Source organism: Aplidium turbinatum, chromosome 3 (assembly GCF_918807975.1).
Source record: "Aplidium turbinatum chromosome 3, kaAplTurb1.1, whole genome shotgun sequence".
NCBI lineage: Eukaryota > Metazoa > Chordata > Ascidiacea > Aplousobranchia > Polyclinidae > Aplidium > Aplidium turbinatum.
In genome coordinates this window covers 17,984,103-18,003,419 of record NC_137474.1, presented here as the reverse complement: position 1 = coordinate 18,003,419, position 19,317 = coordinate 17,984,103, and the positions used below count along the sequence as shown (strand labels likewise).

The following is a 19,317-nucleotide window of genomic DNA, read 5'->3' as shown; positions in this document are numbered from 1 at the left end:
GTCTGTGCTAGCCTGGCTGATGATGGAATCAGTGTTCCCACACCATCACAATCTGGTGTTTGGAGAGCAGTTATAAGAGATGGCAACAATGCAAAGCTAAAATTAAAATCAATTATGAAAGAGGAGAATAATTTCTGTTTACACTTTGATGGAAAAAAGATTGGCAAACATGAATATCAGATACAGTAGAACTTGGATAACTCGTCTTCGGAAAACTCGTCAGTTTGCCCAAGTCGTCAATGATTGCCAGGTCCCGGCAGAAAGCCTATCTTTTGTACACAATCAAGTTCGGTTAAGTGGTCATCGCATAATTCGTCAATTCGATTAAGTCGTCACTGTTTTTCTTCCCCTGGGACGTAAAATTCGTCTAAGTTGTCATCCACCCAAATGCTGGCGTGGCATTTACAGACTCTTTCGAGAAGAAATTACTGCGCTAAGACGTGTGCACGCACACACTCTATCGGGCCAGACGCACATGCGTGGAGTATGTAGGTCTGGTCGATTGCGGGTGTGCGAGCACCGCGCACGTGCTCTGTTGCCGATTCACCACGTGCGTGATTCATTTGCGACAATACCGTTTCGTGTAAACAAAAGTTGCAGCAACGCAGGATGACAAAGAGAAAGGTAAAGTGCTTAAACTTACAAGCTAAGTATGAAATTGTAACGAAATTCAAAGAAGGCGAAATTAGGAACAAGACTAAATTTTCTGAAGAACAAGACCTACCAAGGACGACGTTGAACACCCTCCTAAAAAATTCAGAAAAAATTATTGCGGATTATGAATCTGGTAAGAATAGCACCTCAAAAAGGAGAATACCACTATCGCATTTAATTAGGTCGCGGAGCACCATGAAATTAATGCGACACGAAAAAATGGCAAAATTTGGCTGTTTGCATTGGTCGTCAGTTCGCGTAAGTCGTCACTTTTTCTGTTCCCCCAAGAGTGACGAGTTATCCAAGTTCTACTGTAGTATGCTTGAAAAGTTCATCAATAGAAATTAAACTGGGTGTTCTAAAATGCGAAAGTGGAACAGCTCAAGATATTTTCAGCAGTCTAGAAAACCAATTAGATGAATATAATGCATAGAAAAATTTGAAAATGATCATATGTGACACAACATTTGATAATACTGGACGGCTGAATGGCGTTGTTGTGAAACTGCAAAATGCAATGATCAGCAAGGGTTTTGATAAACCACAGTATATTGGTTGCCAACATCATATTCTTGATAGAGTCTTAAAGCATGTATTAGAGTTCTTCAATCCAACGTCTTCAACAAAACCAACTCTCAACTACAAATTTGTAAATGATGTTGTGAAACAACTACGAAAACTTGCAGCAATTCTACAAGACAGAAATTGAGATGGAAATGGTTGAAAACCCAGGATGGAGGGATGATTTTAAGTTTCTCTTTGAGTTATGCAGAGCATTCCGCTTCTTCAAAGAAAATGGTAGATTCCCACTAATCAAAGGGCATAAACTTCCATCTCTACACAATGCTAGATGGAATTCAAGAGCCATTTATGCTATGATTGCCTACTTCCTCATCTCTAGATGGAGAGTAACTCTGGAGATATGATGCTCATTCATCGCAAATGCGTGGCAGGAAGCCTGGTTTTCTAACCAAAGGTTTAAAGATGGAATATAACAAAGATTATTTGATGCTATTGAGCTCGAATGTCCTGGAGCCTTAAAACCCATTGGAATTTGGATAAGTCCGTTTTAGATGTCCCACGCACTAACATAATTGCAGAAAGGGGAGTCAAATTGATGGAAGAACTTTACCAGAAGTGCAAAAAGGACAAATATTTGAACGTTAAGTTTGTAGCATAGAATAAGTTTTAAATTGTAAATTTTTTTTACATTTGGACCAAAGTCAAAAATTAAAGTCAGTTTGCGCGGGACATTTTTTACGATTTGAACAAAATAATTATAATTTTCTAAATTTATACCAAAATTCAGATAATATGAAACCAAGGAACTTTCAGAAATAATTAATTAAACTACCATTCAACGTTTTATAGGCAGAGAAAACTTATTGCGTTCATAAACGTAGTTGCACTGATGAGAATTTAATATTTGAAAACGCGTTCCGCAACACTGTTTTTTGCACTCTGCAATGCCTGATGCAGATTTATCTGTAGATTTCCATCACGCATTGAAGCGGTGTCTGATAATGAAATTTTCTACGGTTCGAGAAAAAGTTTTCTCTGCCTATAAAACGTTGAATGGTAGTTTAATTAATTATATCAAAATGTTCATTGATTCCTGCTACAGGCAAAAAAAAATTTCCTAGTCATAACCCTAAGCAGCATAGTATATTTTCATCTTTCTGAAGTAAGGGAAAGATGAAAGCAAAAAAATGAACTATGACAAATGCGAACACTTATGCTAATCACTCCCTGCTACAAAAACTCGCCTCTGGACCATCTTCACACTGCCGGTTGTGCCTCAAGTTAAATAGATGTGAATTTGGAGGATTTTTAAAGTTTCAACAATTTCTATCAACTACGGAAATAAACTACGCCAAGTGACTACGAGCAACTGTGGCAAAACCACCTCGAATGAATCATGATATAGAAATGTATAGAACCATATAATTATGCAACTGAATACATGAACGATTTCTAAAATATAACCATGAAGACAGGATATAGGAATGTATAGATACCATATGTTAATTATGATGAGGGTGCATCAGACAAACAAGCAAAGAATGCGGCTTAACTTGGAATGCGTTAAATGAACTGTAAGAGGGTTCACCAGGTGGTGGTTGCCAGTTTAGGAAAGTGTCGTAAAACAAGGAGATTTTTAGCATTGCGTATTTCTTTTCGAAATATTCCTTAATTTAAACCACAAAACTGAAACAACTAAAAGCAAGACAAACGAAGCCACACTTTGGCGATATTTTTCAAAATTGAACAGTGAATTTTTTCGAAGCATAGATTTCATAGCAGTGGCCACAACATACAATAGAGACCAATTCAGACAACAGTGTCATTTAAAACCGAATAGAACGTCTGATAACTGCACGTCTGATAACTGCATTATGTCGACACAAAAATGACAAACTTTGCACTGATAATCACAAAACTGTTGAAAACATATTGCCGTGCAGCAAGAATAAATCTTTTTTCAATCACTTAGAAAACATAACCACAAGATTGAGACATATAATATCACAAATATTAGGTCTGTGAAAAATGATGCTCATTAAAAATTTAAGCAGCTACTGTTGCATTTTTATCAAACACTTTAGCAGATACAAAAATGTCTCAGAGAATCTTGCATAAAAAGCAAAGTAGCAAGTGCATACGGATAAAGGTTGCAAGGTATCGGAGCGGTGAGAAACGGCCTCGTTGTTGCTCATGGTTACAAAATTAAACTTTAAAACGTCGGGTAATTTGAAGTGTCAGAACACACTCTCTCAAGTGCTAAACTCTGTTTGAAACCAAAATAATTGAAAAAAAAGTATGTTGTACTTCGGCATAAATATCGCTAAAATAGCTGAGTACATTTATGAGGTTAAAAAACGTTTATGAGACATTACAAGGCAAGAGAAATCAAATTGATATACATTTGCATGATTGTAACAGTTGGGGAATATAATCCAACAACCAACATGAAGTGCTCGCTGGACTTTCACTCTATCAGCTCGACAAAATTGGCCGGAAAAAGCCCATAAGCTCCGTTTGGGGCCTGCCCCCTCCACCAGCCCTCGTCGACCTGCTCGATGTTGGTGATGACGTCATCAGGATCAAACGAAATCTCGGTGTCGTCGTCTAAAAAAACAAGATGCGAATAAAACTCCAGATGATGAACAATAGGATGAGGCAGCTTTGAAATGCAGCCACGATAGGACTTCAAAAACGTCATGATCGCCAATAACGTTGGCAGTGAGTTCGTTTTGTTGCATCACGAACATGTGAAACCATGCAACAGGTCAGCGATGGAATTCCTTTGAACCTCATAGTAGAGTACAGCATCACAGTTTCATAACTGTTTCGGCCTGAAGGAAATGCGAGACTCACAAGCCGAACATTGAGACAACAGACTGGTTACAACAATGGGAGGGTGTCAACTGAGTTGCTGTCTCATGAGCAACAAAAACGGAATCGAGCGTTGCGCACAATTCTTAAATACTTGCGGCTCGTCATGTTTTCTCTGTGTACTTTAAAATTAGTTTTTCACATCTTGCCTATTATACATATCTTATCATGAGATCTGTTCGATGCCGCTTGCAGTGACCTTTCAGATTCTAGTGTTTATTGTTGAGTGTTGAGCTAGTCAGAAGCACTGTGCAATTTTTTTTTCCTATTAATAAATTTAATACTTAACCACTGCTTTCTGTTTAGATGTAAAAGTACTGTTATGTCTGAAGAGGACATCTTGTGACCTCTATCATTCTTAAATTCTTAAAAGAGAAGTTATACCCGCTGTGTAGTCGAACAAAGCTCTGGCACGAAGACCTGCAGAGGCGTCGCTCGATTGCTCCTGTGGCCGTTCGGTGTCTGGAAAAAATCAGCAGTGAATGAACATTTGAAATGTCAAAACGTTAGTTGTCTCGACCGCTTGGATTGTTGGTGGTCGCAACACCCCACAAAGTGAAATCCGTCATTTTTGCATTGATTCAACGTCTGCAGACGGATTTTGCTTTTTGGAACTCAATCCCTCCGGTACAAAGCTCTATAAACTTTGTTACTAGCCAAAAAATCAGCTCTTTCTAGGATCAATTCAATGACTGCAAAAACACTGCAAAATGACTGCAATCAATGCAAAAACGGACCGATTTGTCTACTGGATGGTGTTTAAGCGCATTGACATCTTCGGTCATCGGACAACTCGGCATGCGACAATGCTTCAACTCCGCAAGTTCATTTCAGCTACTGCCAAGTCAGCAAATGAGACTTACGTGCTCACGTCAGACTAGCTTGGTCATCGCATGTCAAACTCATTTTGCTGACATCCATTGACATTGCAAGGGAAAGCTGGCTCAGTTTTACCATTAACCAACTTCAGCCACTTGCTCAAATGTTGCTAGATCAGTTGCCGCTTGCTCAGTTTACAACTGCTGACTTGTATGAGACTCGACATTTTCACCAAAAGTGTAAATCAGCTTGAAAAATTCGTTTTCGAGCCGGGAATTCACCCAGCCAACCATTAACGTGGCATCGTATGCATTAATGAGAGCTTACCTTCAAGTTCATACGGCTGATCCTCATCACCATATCCTACCACAAGAAGACAAGATTAACCAATCAACGATATAAACAATAAACATGTTATGCGCCCAAAGAACATCATTTCATTCATCTTCCGCAACCGTTTTTGTCACCAACCTCCTTGATCTTCTGGTAGCTGGCAAGCAGCTGGTTCCAGTTGGTCCACTGGTTCAGTAACTGTATCATATGTAGATTCTGGTTCATAAGATGGTTCTGGTTCGTAAGATGGTTCTGCAACTGGTTCGTAAGTCGATTCTGGTTCGTATGATGGTTCTGGCACTGTTGGTGGTTGTTCTACTGGTTGAACCATGCGCTCACCACCTGGTTGTTTCCTGTAAACAATGAAAGATTGCCATCTAAACTAACCAACGCAACAATATCGACTTTTCGTCAAATCAGGCAAGACTATAGAAAAAACTGACGACGAAAATAAGCTGTTTTCGCTGAATGCTCACTAACCTGGCAGGGGGAGGGACTTGGGGGGGTTGCTTCTCTTGCTGTGCCCACATCGCTCGAGGATTGTTCTCACGTTGTGACAATAGTTGTTCTGCTTCCTGGAAAAGTTGGGAGGAAAATTGTGATCATACGAAACAGACTGAATGATGTGCAACACCAAAGCCTAGATCCAGTCAGAAATCGGACCCCGTTAGAACACTGTATCTTGGCTTCGAATGTGTGTTGTAGTATGAAACCGTTTAGTGTGTGAATCTATTGTCTTAGTCTCCAAATAATATTGATACACTTCACCCGCGAATGCCAAACAAATAGAATTGTGTTGCAGAAAATATTGCTCTATTCACTTTGTAAATTTTGGAAACAATATTTATGGTCATATTCATAGGCGTCAAAAACGAGGGTGGGCAAAATACGTTTCGCCCACCCTGTTTTCATGACACTTATGAAGTGTTCGTTACAGTTATTTTCGTTTTTGTTAAACGCCGGATTATCCAACCAACTGCAGCGCAACTTCTTGTTTTACGCTATGTCTCTCCCTAGGTATCCGACAGAACAAAGCAATTCTGCAACAACGTTGTGTTGAAAAAAAGACGTTACTCACTGCATTGTTGTTGCTACGGCAACTGCCACACGCTGGTAATTCCTAGTGAGAGAAAGCCACGTTTGATCTTTTCTCCGAATGGTCTCACTTTCGTTACGTCACAATCAAACTTCAGTTTCGGGTTAGCGTGAGGGAATATGAATATGACATCATAATGAACATGACAATAAAATAACCGATACAAGCTAAAGACGTACTGAAACAATCGCTTTTTACAAATCTTTCCTCACAAACTTGTTGCTGGGTATAATTGGGACACCGCGCGAAAGTTAAACATGAAGCAAAGTCAAAGGCGCAAAAGTAAACGTCAAACCTATTAAAGCTTAATTGCTGCAGCGATGCTAAACGCAGTCTTTGTGAGAAAGACTAACTATTGCAAATTTGCGAACATACTACATACAATGAAATGTTTGAAAACTCTCGCCCACTCAGAATTCCTCTCTTCTAAGAAAAAATCGACACCTATGGTCATATTGCATTTTATGAAATCAAGCTTTATAACAAAATATCAATCAATTGAATAGAAAACAACTGAATACTTTGAGGTTCTTCCCACCTCCTGTGCATGGTTGGTGGTATACGATGACGTTACTGGTTGGTCAGCCACTCACCTGAGCTTTCCTGTTGGAGGCATCTCGTTGCTTCCCAACTTCGGATTGCTTCTCTGCTTCTTGCTCTTCCTGTAATAAACAATTCGATTCCAGAACAAGCAGTTTTGGTAAAAAGTAAACACAAAGTGAGTCTTTACCCAAACAGCAAATCAACTCTGTGTTTTTACATTGATTCAACGTCTGCAGACGTTGAATCAATGTAAAAAACAGCTGATTTGCTTTCTGGGTACGACGAACTACGCGTATCGTTACACCATAGATGGCTTAAGGGGATTTTTGGAACCCATGGAATAGTTTTTGTTGGTTGGTTTTAATTGGCCACCATGTCCACAAATTAAATGAAAATTTTCTATTTTTTTTTTCTATATTGTTGTGGGACTAGCCATTTTGTTATGGGACTAGCCTAAACGAACCTCCACAACTGGTAATTTTTAATTTTTATTATTTTAATAGTGTACACGTACAGTATATAGGGCCATTGAGCCATGCCCCCACTTCCCTTTCAAAAAATGTTGATTTTTTTAAGCGTTGTTGTGATTGTGTAGTGCAAACACGTTATTGTTCAAGAGTGGTCTTGGGTAGCAGGGTCGTATTAGCCGTCTCTCGTACCCTTTGGAATGGACACGGCTGTTTCGGTGTCCACTCATTTCAGTTTTATGTTTAATGTTTTTTGTCTATTTTGAATGAAAAAATGCTGTAAATATTGCTGCAGAAGCTCGATATTCAATAGCTTAAATCACACAAGGCTCTATTTACCGCTTCCAAAACCCCGGTTAGTGGGCCGATATCTCAGTTTAGGGGCCCACCCATGATCATATTTAGTTCGTGCAGCGTTTTTGGCAATTTTAAATAAAAAATGTGCCAATACTGCTACAAAAACTCGACATTTTACAGCTTAGGCAGCATCCATCGGTTTTGCATTGTAGATCATATTTGGAATGATCATTGTAAATCAGCAAAACCCGTAAATGTATGCTATATTTGAAGAGTTTATTTCCAAAACCACTTACATCCACTTTCGGTGATTTTGAGAAAACCACGAAAAACGTTTATGACAGTTTCGCTTGGTAAATGTAATGCGCTTTTGATTTCTAACGATGTATAACTACCTACTGAATTGAGACATGACGTTTGCCCAGATCTAACGAATATTGGAGGGCTTAGAATCGCCTATTTATAAAATTAGAAATGTGGATATAAGTGGTTTTGGAAATAAACTGGAGAATAAAAATTGCCAGAATGAAAGAAACCAATTTTTGAAACCATTTTTCCAAGCTGACCACCACTAATTCATCACCACAATCCAAATCCATTTCAAACAAAGCAAAAAAACACAGCTATTAAGCTCAAATAGGCTACTAAGCACGATTGGTAACTGAACAGTAGGCTGCAAGCCTACAACACTGCTTATCAGTGTTGCCAGATAGTAGATGCTTCAAACTACCAAACACATTTCAAATTTTGCCAAACTGAAAAGAGACTGACTGCCAACTCACCAAAAATGTTTGCCAAAATTCTGCCAACTCAAAATTTTACTGCCAAACAACGTAAAATTCTGCCAAATTTCTCAAATTTGGTAGCGAAATTTGCCAAATGGCAACACTTCTGCTTATCACGAAACGATGACAAAACAATCAGCGATATGTCACGTGATACAATGGCTTAATATGATTGGTTAATTGTGGATACAAATGGTTTTGGAAACAAAGTGTGATGTCGCGTAAGTGGTTTTGGAAACAAACGCAATTTTTAGTGTCGAATTTGAAGCAGATAGAAAAGATTTTGGAAAGAAAGCATTTGATAGTAGGTACCTATGGTAATACTCTACCTAATGACACTCTAAACTCAATTTTGGTAAAAGTGGCGCCTAAGTGGTTTTGGAATTGGACTCTTCATTGTTGGAGTTTACAGAAGAAATAATACTTACGCTCTCGCTTTCTTGGAAAAGGTGTTTTGTCCAATATAAATGCTCGTGAAACGACGGAGATGTTCAATAATGGCACCCAGAAGCGTTGACATGGATTACCCAGCGCATACTTTTGCATTCGAGATGATTTTTTTTAATTAAAAATCTTTTTAGGAGGGGGAGGGGGCTTGCATAATGCATACGGAAGGGAACTCCACGTCCCCATTAAATATGTTGCAAGGCTGCCGTAAGCATTTTTCTGATCTTGGTTTCATCGTAAAATACTGGAAAGTGGTCATTTCGATTTGTGCGCATGACATTAATGCAAACAGCTTGCATAAAGCTGGTTGTAGTTGAGCCGCCGTAAATTGAACAAAACTACTTTTCAAAACATAAAGTCGCTTTTAGCTTGTTTTGATATGATAACTGACTTAACGTCTTTGGCTTTTGTTTGCAAAAATTTACTGGACTTGGGCGGAAATTTCAAATTTTTTTTCTAAAGATCTTGGAATGTACTGTTGTATCTTAAAACCAGGGCAAAAGTTGAAAATAAAATTAACCCCACCTCCTAGTCTAAGTCATTTAGACAAAAGCGTTACAACCAGTTAACAAGGGTACCTTTTTTCCAGTAGCCTGGTTGCTGTACTTTTAGAGAAACAGACTATGCAAAATTTCTGCATTCCTGGATGCACTTATGCATATGAAAGTACAAACAAACGTTCACTGTTTTGCATAAAACGTCCAGATCTTGGCAGGACTGCAGAAAAAGTGAAGAATCGATCTCATTTAACAAAAATTATTTTGTCCATACATGATGCATATTGCATAAGGAAACGTGAGGCACAAAGTTTGCTTTATCTTAGTGTCGTAGTTCAAAATTTTTTATTCCAGTTCAGCGCAGTTCAGTTTTAATTTGTGACCAACATAACGTCAAACAATATATACAATATAAACAATATATGCCAAACATAGCCAATGTCTAGAAATAAATAGAAACGACAAAACGTGATGAAACGACAATCAGAATGATACCGAAACAGTATGATCCAGGGTTGTAGTGGGTAGCTAGTGCCCGAGTATTTTTAAAAAGGACATAGCTACTGGCTAGATCTACAAAATACTGTTGCCAGATGAAGTATTCTTCTCCAATCTGAAAAAACTTCAAAATTGTCCAAGAAAAAAATTTGTGGCAACCCCTGTGACAGAACAAAGCTTTTTCTCAAAACTTTTATTTTCAACAACTAATCAAATAAACACTGCAAAGTTTGGGTGATTATCGAGATTGTTATCTTTTCGAGCATTAGTTTTGTTGCCACCATTGCGAAAATAGAAAAAAAGTTATGTATAGCGTTGAATCAAATTCTTGTTAGATTGAGCAGGCTTGGCAACCAGCAACTAACAGCCTAGGACAGGGGTCACCAAACTACGGCCCGCGGGCCGGAACCTGCCCGCCACGTGCTGCGGAAATAATTTGTACATTTTTCCACCAGGCAGCCTACATGTTGGTGTTCTGTTTTTATCATTAGGCCACCACAAATGGGGACAGCCTAGGCCAAATTTGGAAATATGTAATGTTTTTTCTAAAGCATGATGCCCTGTAGTGTATCACAGCAGGAGATAACTTTTCCAGCAACATTTCGATTTTCATCACAACTTTGATATTCCACTGCTGACTTTGTTATTTATTGTGCTCAATTCAAGTCAATGGAGATTCTAAATAGTTGACATCTTTTCGCAATTTGCATCCGGCCCGCAGCTGTTAATCTCGCAGCAATCCGGCCATCAGAGAAAAAAGTTTGGTGACCCCTGGCCTAGGAGCATGATTTTTCACAAGAATGCACATCGGATAAATAATATGTCGAGTGTAAAATCAGTTATTTCCGTTACTTGAAAAGGGCTAACTTGAGTATGGCCTAAAACGTTCGTAGTTTACAGTTTTATGTTCACTCTAGTCTAATATGATGGTAAATGTCGTGTGGTTGCTTGGTTTTATCTGTCTAGTGTCTATGGTTAAAGAAAGTCACCTCTCTACCAAAATTTGATAAACGATAGTCAAACAAATTCCGGAAAAAAATTGTTCGTCTATTTTTCTGTGATAAAACCTATTTTTGCCCATGAAAACCCGAGCGAGCTGGGTTTTATTATAAAAATCCGGGTTTTTTACAACCCTGGTATGATCAGTTTAAAAGATGGCAAGGTCGCAACATCATAAAATTATCTGAGTAGTTTAACTTACTGTGCACTAACAGATTTGATTGGAAGATTTGATTGATAAGATGGAAGATAATCTTCAATCCTAATTCCATCATAAAGTTTTTAACATCGTACCACGATATACAAAAGTTGTAAAATAAATTGAGTATATGTTTCCATTTGACTGGAGTCAATAGGACGTGAATCCGGCCACCCTCGGTAACGGGGACATCACCGGATTAAAACTGGACTACTACTGACTACGTTCCTTAAACAGAAATAATTCCATTTTTGGTCGTATTGACACAGCGCGACTGTTGTCCTGACGGTTGTTTGACAATAGACGATGAGTCGACAACATCCACACTTCGTGAGTAGTATATGTTTCAGTTCAAACATTTAAATGCATTCCATATGAGGGTCATCAATTAATTATAATTAACGTTACAAGAGATCCAATTCAAAAACTGGCGAACGTGGCCTATGGAACCATGTTCACAGTTCTCAAGAAGGATTTAAAGATGAGCCCATTCAAACACATGAAGAAACAGTTGCTAAATGCCAATACCATCGAGAAACGTCTCTCCATAGCCAGAATTTTGCTCTCACGCATTGAAGGAGGAGGCACGCTGCCAAACCTTGTGTTCAGCGATGAGAAGAAATTTGATGTCCAGCACCATTTTAACAGTCAGAATGATCGTGTTTGGTCAAGAGATGGTGACGTGGAACCCCGGGTAGTCACTCGGAGACAAGGGGCGGCATCAGTGATGGTGTGGGCCGCAGTCAACCAATCAGGAAGGAGTCCATTGATTTTTGTGGACCAAGCAGTAAAATTGAACAAAGGAAACTATAGAAATGATATTCTTGAGGGTTCATTGTTGCCTTGGGAAAAGAAACACTTCAAAAAATGTAATTGGTCAATTGTTCATTCCAACAAGATTCTGCCCCTTCACATGGAGCTAAGAGAACTGGTCTTATCTAGAGAGCAAGGTTTCGACTAAACACCACCAAAGTTTGGAAGCGCTGAAGGCTAATATTAAAAGAGAATGGACCTAAATAACTCAAAGAGTTATTCGTGACTTTTGCAGGTCCTTTTCGAAGCGTCTCCGACATGTTATCGACGCAAATGACGGACACATTGAGTAAAACTTGTTTTTCCTAAATATTTATTTATTTGACAATAATATACTACAAATAGGAAAATGTCACATTGAGGTACTATATACCTCCATGGCCATACCAGTGTACCTACTGCACTGAGGAGACCGGAAGGTCGAAACGGTGTGCACTGTCTGCAGTTATGGACGCTCTTGGCTTACGCCGATTGAGCACTTTACTGGAGGCACCTTGCTATGCATTGCACAAAGCTCACTGCTTGCAGTTTGAGCACTTTGGCAAGGTTGGCAGTAGTACTATTTTTGGTGCTTACGTACAACAAATAGGAAAATGTCACATGGAGTTATATACCTCCATGGCCATACCTACTGCACTGAGGAAACCGGAAAGTCGAAACGGTGTGCACTGTCTGCAGTTATTTATTTGACAATAATATTATACGTTTATTACTCAAAAATTGTCTACTATTTGTTAAATACAGTTGTTTGAAGTTGTAACGTTAATTATTGATGACCCTGTGGCCTGTATTTGTGTAAACACTTAAACAATTATTCAAAGAATCTAAGGCATAAAAAGATTATGTGGCAACATGTAGACTGTAGAGCGCTTAGAAAACCAAAGCACTAAGTGTGGCAATGTAATCAATCAAGTTCATTTCAATATAGTTTCATATGCCGGTGCGGTAAGCTACATACATAGTACAAAATTCATATACTAAAAACATAACTTTTATCCATGTGGATGCTCCGTGTCACAATCAATAATTTAATATGCGTAGCCCCACGGAAAGGCTATATATTCAATATGCTCAAAATGTTCAAAAACATTATAGGTTCTTGAACAAGTGTGCTACTTTGGTAGTGTAATTCTGTTGAGGTGTTACTGTCGATTACTTTCCTTAAGTAGCCTTTAATTTGAGTGAAATTTGCTTCTAAAAGATTTTGCATTAGGGCGATTCTGGAAACGTCTTCGACTTGATAACAAGAATGAGTTCTTGTGATGTAATATTCCCATAATTTTTGGAAGCTTCTGGTCAAAGCAAACGTGTAATAAATGCGTGATTTGATGGGGATTAGAAGCTGAGAAGTCGTAATGAAAAGTATGTTGAAGACAATTGTAGAGTTCTAGCCAATATTCAATAGTTTGAAAAAGTGGAAGTTATTGCCGATTGTAAAGTTGCTGTTGTAAGTAGTAGCGTATATCTATTTTGAAGTCGAAGAAGGTTGCTGTTTAGAATTTGATTTGTTTATCTGTAAGTGCTGAACCATTTGTTTGGTCACTCAAGGATTTCTGGAAGCAATCTACAATCTCTAAACGAGAACTATTCGACATTTAATTGGCTGTTTAATGTTTGATATTCCAATATACTACGTCATCAATCTTTCCAAAGGTCTATACGTGTAAGAGATAGAGAAAACTGTGACACTCTGAAAAAAACTATGCGGTTATCTAACTTCAGGTGCACTACAACTTTAAAGAAAACTTGAGCAATAAAAGCTTGTAAGTCAGCTAGCCCATTAACACTGAGATAATAGGTGGTAATCTCGGTGGTAACGACTTGCCTCGACTGGTAACAACAAACTCCAAACACCAAACAGTAACCACCACAAAAACAAAACAAACAAAAGCAGCCGCTCTTACGCTCCACCAACCCACAGTAACTTGTTTACGATACACTTGATGCGTTTCAACATCAAAAAGACAAAGGTTGTAATAAGTGGAACGGAAGGGGAAATCACAATGAGCAAAATTGACCCAATGGTGTATGTGGAAGAAGAGTGATGGCAAATTCTGATAAGTGTGCGACATGCAGGAAGTGGGTACATGGAAGATGTGCAAAGATGAAGAGAGTGACATGCAGATCCGGAGATGGTTTTGAATGTGAAAGATGCAAGAAGATTGAAGAAGGAATGGTTGGTCCTGTTGAATCAGTGAATGTCTTTTGCTATCTAAGAGATAGATTGAATGCCAGTGGTGGTTGTGAAGCGGCAGTGACTGCAAGAGTAAGGTTTGGTTGGGTGAAATTCAGAGAGTGTCGAGAGTGGTTATGTGGTAGAAGATTTCCGTTGAAAATGAGAGCAAGAATTTATACTAGTTGTGTGAGATCTGCAATGCTGTACGGAAGTGAGACATGGTGCTTACGGGAAAACGAATTGGCGATTTTAAGAAGAACTGAGGGAGGGGTGGTGAGAGCAATGTATGGTGTGACGCTGATGGACAAAAGAATACCGAAGAACTTATGTACTTGCTTGGATTGAATGAGAATGTTGATAAGTTGACGAAAGCGAATGGAGTGAGGTGGTATGGGCATGTTTTGAGAAGGGATGAAGATGATGTTTTGAGAAGAACGCTGGAGTTACAAGTGGAGGGACGTAGAAAACAAGGAAGACCCAAGAAAACGTGGAAAAGGCAAGTCGAGGAGGAAAGCAGCAAGGTGGGCTTGACAAGAGAGGATGCGTTAAACAGATTGAGGTGGAGGCAAGGTATGAAGGCGATTGCGGCACTTTGAGTTGAATCCGGCCATCCTCGGTAACAGGGACATCACCGGATTAAAACTGGACTACTACTACCACTTGAGACATCGAAAAAACCAAACAGTTATCAAAGGAAAATACTCCTGTTGTTTCACTTGAATTAACAAAACAGGGAAAATGTTCACTCAAACACCTTGCTGCGCTCACTGCTCACCAAAATTGGATCAAATACTACAATTGTAATTGCATGTACTTAATTACACATTTTTATGCAATTGAAATTTTTTGTTGTCGTGTAATGTATGATAACAAATGTAATTTCAAAAATTTTGGGCTAAAATGAATTCACTGATCTACAAAAAAAAACTGTTTTCGAGTTGATTTCACTTTGAAAACGGTTTTAGGGTAATTTGAGGGCACTGCATCCAAAAAAAAAAAAAGTTTTTCTCTATCACATCAGGTTTTCTAACAATTTTGGATAAGCCTTTTCTGCGCCGATGACGTCATCAAGTTACTTGAACTAAACATTCCGTTAAAAAAAGATTTAATTTTAATCTGTCATTGCATGTTATTGTAATTGATCAGAAAATTGCTTAATTGCGCTAGAAAACTGGATTGATAGGTGACATAATTCCATTTTAAGTTCTAACCGGTTACAACAGGCAGCTGTTACTTCATATCATACAGCCTTATCTAAAAAGTAGCTGAACTCGATCGCATCAAATGAAAGCGCAAAACACTATACAGTATCTGTGCAGTTTAGTGTTCATTATGTTATCGACAGAGCTGTCATAACTATTCTATTTGGTCAGTTGCAGATTGGCTTCCTTGCAGAAGTGAATGCGACCGCAATAACTTAATAACTATAACATAATGTTGGGACAATTAAATCGTGGAAGCATTGGCAAGTTTAGCAATTTGCAGGACACCCTTTCGAAGTTGATCATAAAGTTTCTCACCCATTTTTTCTTCTCTTGCGCTCGTAATTCGTTCTGGCTTTCAGCCAGTTTTTGAGCTTTCAACTTTTCACTTATTTCCTGCTCTCTGGCCTTCACTATTTTGCTGCGGTATTCTTCAGACCTGAAAACAAATATTCAGTTCAGACAAAGCCACAAACAAGGAAATTAAGTTACAACGCAATATTTCTTGTGCGTGGTTAAAAATATTGTTGACAACAAGCATCTTTTCAAAATGCATTATAATTCAATCGTATGCAAAGTTGCCAGCAGGGAGAACGGATATTACAAGAGGACAACACTAACATGAACCTAGAGAAAATGCATCAAGTCCCAAGACAATGCACTCAGTGCTGAACAATGCAGATAGTTTCAGTGCAACAATGCTTGGCATCCAACAAAGGGTTCAGTGTAATAATGTAGACTGCACCTCTATACATCTGTACTGACACTGTCTGCTTTGTAAAGCGCTGAGAACAATGCTTTTCTGCGATGGATGGAGCGCTATATATAAACAGTAAAACACACATAATTATTTCTCAGCGCTATACTAACTATGTTGTGACATACAAGTTGTTGCTGTAAACATGCAGATTGTAGTAGGGTCAAAATAGGAAATATATGGGCTGACCCGAAAAAAATTGCAAGAAAACGTTTTATTGATTTTTCCTTTGGCTTAACCTCAATAGAACAACATATGAAAAGTTTTCCAAGATTTGAGCATCACAAAGTCTGAAATATGACGTCACAAAAAGTGGCGTATTGCAGGTAAAAAATCTCTCTGGACTGTCAATTGTGAACCAACATAGCTGTTTATCCATAATTTGTTGACAATGAATTCATAAAATAAGTGTCTAGTGTTGTTATTTTTCCATTATAATAGAAAATAGATAGATTTTGCTTGTGTTACAATTAATATTATGACGTCATTATTATGTCATGCTGCCTGTAAGAGATAGCCGCCTCTAAGCAAGCAGTTTCACTGAGCGATTATTACTAGGGTGGACTGAAAATTTTTTTTTTCTAAAAAAATCCCCCTCCAAAAACCTGGCAAATGGCCTAAAACTGGTTTGGGGGTGTTGCCCGCTAAACTGGTCGAGCTCGGGGCCGATAAAGGTCACAGAAAGGTCAAATTTCAAAAAATTGCCGTAACTTGTGAACCAATTATGATAGAAAGGTGAAACTGGTCTTAAAAGATACAGAAGGGCAAAGTTTCTATCTGTTGTAAGAGTAAAGTCTTATCTATCTTCTTCAGAAATAGAAATATTTCCAAAAAACTTCTTTTTAGAGGTCTGAGACACTAAAATATGGAACAAAACTTGTAATTTAGTGAAGTTGAACAAGACAGGTAGCTACACTGTGCAAACGTGAAATTATATAATGCTATAGAAGATTAGCTATTGGAATGATCAACACAATGTACAATAGGCGTGAACATCCAGGTCAATCATCTGTTCTCTTCCTACCAATGATCGATATGTACCCCGGTGACAAAACATGTATTCTAGCCACACTTGACTTCACCTGTAAGTTCGCAACAAGACACAATATTCCACCTGTTATAACTTTTGATCAGCCATTATTTTGGAAGGCTTCTGAAATTGTTAACGGAGTTGAAGACTCAAGTCCACTAAAAGAAATTGTCTTGTTACTTGGTAGTTTCCATACACTCATGAATCTGTTGGGTACCATCAGGACATTGATGGAGGGAAGTGCACTGAAGGAAGTCCTAAAAACAATCTATGGCGAGAATGCTGTGGTACACATGATGAAGGGAAAGGCTGTGCAGCGTGCGCTTCGAGGACATCTCCTAGTAGACCATAGTGTCTCACCAACCAAATTGTCTCAGAGATTATTGAATGTGACCCAGAGTTTGAGATTTGCCTTCTTGAGATTTGCCATGTTGGGAATTGTCCGAGAACTTATCGAGGCCGATCGCACTGGATCATGGGAAATGCATCTCCATACCATATCCGACTCTCTGCCAGTATTTGCTGCCGCGGGTCACCCAAATTATCTGAAGTCAGCTTACCTATATCTCCAAATGATTACTGTCTTAGAGATTGAACACCTTGATGTGTTTCAGATGTTCATGCAAGGATACCATGTCATTCGGCGAAGTGACAAATTGTGGGCTGGACTAGGTTGCGACTTGGTGATCGAACAGACGCTAACGAGATCACTGAAAAGTACTGGGAGGCTTACACGAGGCAGTGGAATGACGGAACATCAGCGGACCATCTGGACGATGTCGTCTCCTGTATCATCTGCGTACTGTGCTATGCAAGAGTTTTGTGATATGAGATATACAAGCAGTGAACAGCCAAAGAGGAAACTTCAGCAAGAATTTCAAGGGACACAGTAGAACGGACTAAACTGGCTACTACACTCGAACTCTATAGCCCATTTAAAGATGAGATCACACTGCGCAATATCATTACTGGGATGAAATCTGGCGCTGACGTGAATGTACACAACCTTTTTGCTGTTGGTATGGAAATTGTTGCCAAAATGGATGGCTAGTTGATATTTTCGTATTCACATAGACGGAACACAAAGGTGAAAACATTGGCACCAGCAAAGGCAATCAAGATTGCAGATGAGCGATTGATAGAACCATCACTCCTGTTTCAGAGGTTTATGGTTGCGTCGCAGTCTGGAGCCCTATGCTTGGATGAAGTGATGCAGTACGAACTCTGCCCATATTCACCATCTTTGTTTGAAGCTCAAAATCTATTACGCAAGCCAGGCAAACCTGCCCTGCTGGAAGCAATACGGAACTATGCCGCTTCTGTGGAAAGTGCTGTTCTTCGGACTGCATCAAAGACAGAGCACTACGTCCTAGATGGGGGTCCTCTCTTTACATCGACTGAAATGGACAGAAGGATGCACATATAGTTCAATTGTGGATGCTTACGTATCTTTCACAACTGGGTTGTATGGTAAAGCAACTGTCGTTTGCGATAGTTATGGAGGGCCCAGTACAAAGGATAACGCACACCAAAGACGGAAGACATCTGCTGCTAGAAATTCAATGTGACCGAATCTACCAAATTTGTTGGGTGAAGCAAGACTTCCTGTCAAATGATACCAACAAGCAGTCACTCGTTGATATGATATCAACTTGACTAAAATAGTGTGACTGTTATGTTGTGAAAGCAGAAGGGGATGCAGATGTAGACATAGTACGAGCAACGGTGGATTCATGTAAACTGAGAAACACCACGCTCATTGGAGAGGATACAGATCTCCTTATTCTGCTTCTCTACTATGGTGATGTAGACTGTAAAGATCTGCACTTCCGATTTTGGTGTTGGAAAAAAATCAGTGTTTCAAAAAGTTATCAAGGGAGACTCTGTATTGCGATCATGCTCAAATGTTTTTTGTGCACTACACTCTGAACAAGGTGTAGAAAGTGCTGAATGTAAGGCTTTAGTATCACTATTTAATGGGACAACATCTGACTCGCTCGCATTATTACGTGATGGCTATCTTTGCAAAAAAGTTGTGACATCAGGCATATTTGTTACGCCTGAGCAGTTGCCGCCAACAGAATATGCATTGAAGTACCATTCATTACGCTGCCACTTGCAAGTGATGGCATGGATGGGCCTAAGTACTCACATGGACGCTGAAAAATGGGCTTGGAAAATTCAAGGGGATAAGCTATTACCAGTGATGAAGGACAAAAACCCTGCTCCTGACGCTCTACTAAAAATGGTTAACTGTAATTGTTCAACTGGGTGCAGTACACTCAGGTGCGATTATAAGAAGTATAAAC

General features: G+C 39.0%; 1 protein-coding gene across 2 annotated transcripts in view; it reads right to left on the bottom strand.

Annotated features, from left to right (window-relative positions):
• Positions 1 to 2,578: 2,578 nt before the first annotated feature.
• The window catches only part of LOC145767040 (drebrin-like protein B), a 56,582-nt gene continuing 39,843 nt past the window's right edge, over positions 2,579 to 19,317 (bottom strand). For both annotated transcript variants that reach the window (XM_082578774.1, XM_082578775.1), the window contains exons 8-14: positions 15,540 to 15,660; positions 6,892 to 6,960; positions 5,683 to 5,777; positions 5,341 to 5,555; positions 5,197 to 5,232; positions 4,435 to 4,512; positions 2,579 to 3,783 (exon numbers count right to left, since the gene is read on the bottom strand). In XM_082578774.1, coding sequence (XP_082434900.1) covers positions 3,644 to 3,783; positions 4,435 to 4,512; positions 5,197 to 5,232; positions 5,341 to 5,555; positions 5,683 to 5,777; positions 6,892 to 6,960; positions 15,540 to 15,660 — 754 coding nt within the window. In that variant the 3' untranslated portion in view covers positions 2,579 to 3,643. The remainder of the gene's footprint in view (positions 3,784 to 4,434; positions 4,513 to 5,196; positions 5,233 to 5,340; positions 5,556 to 5,682; positions 5,778 to 6,891; positions 6,961 to 15,539; positions 15,661 to 19,317) is intronic.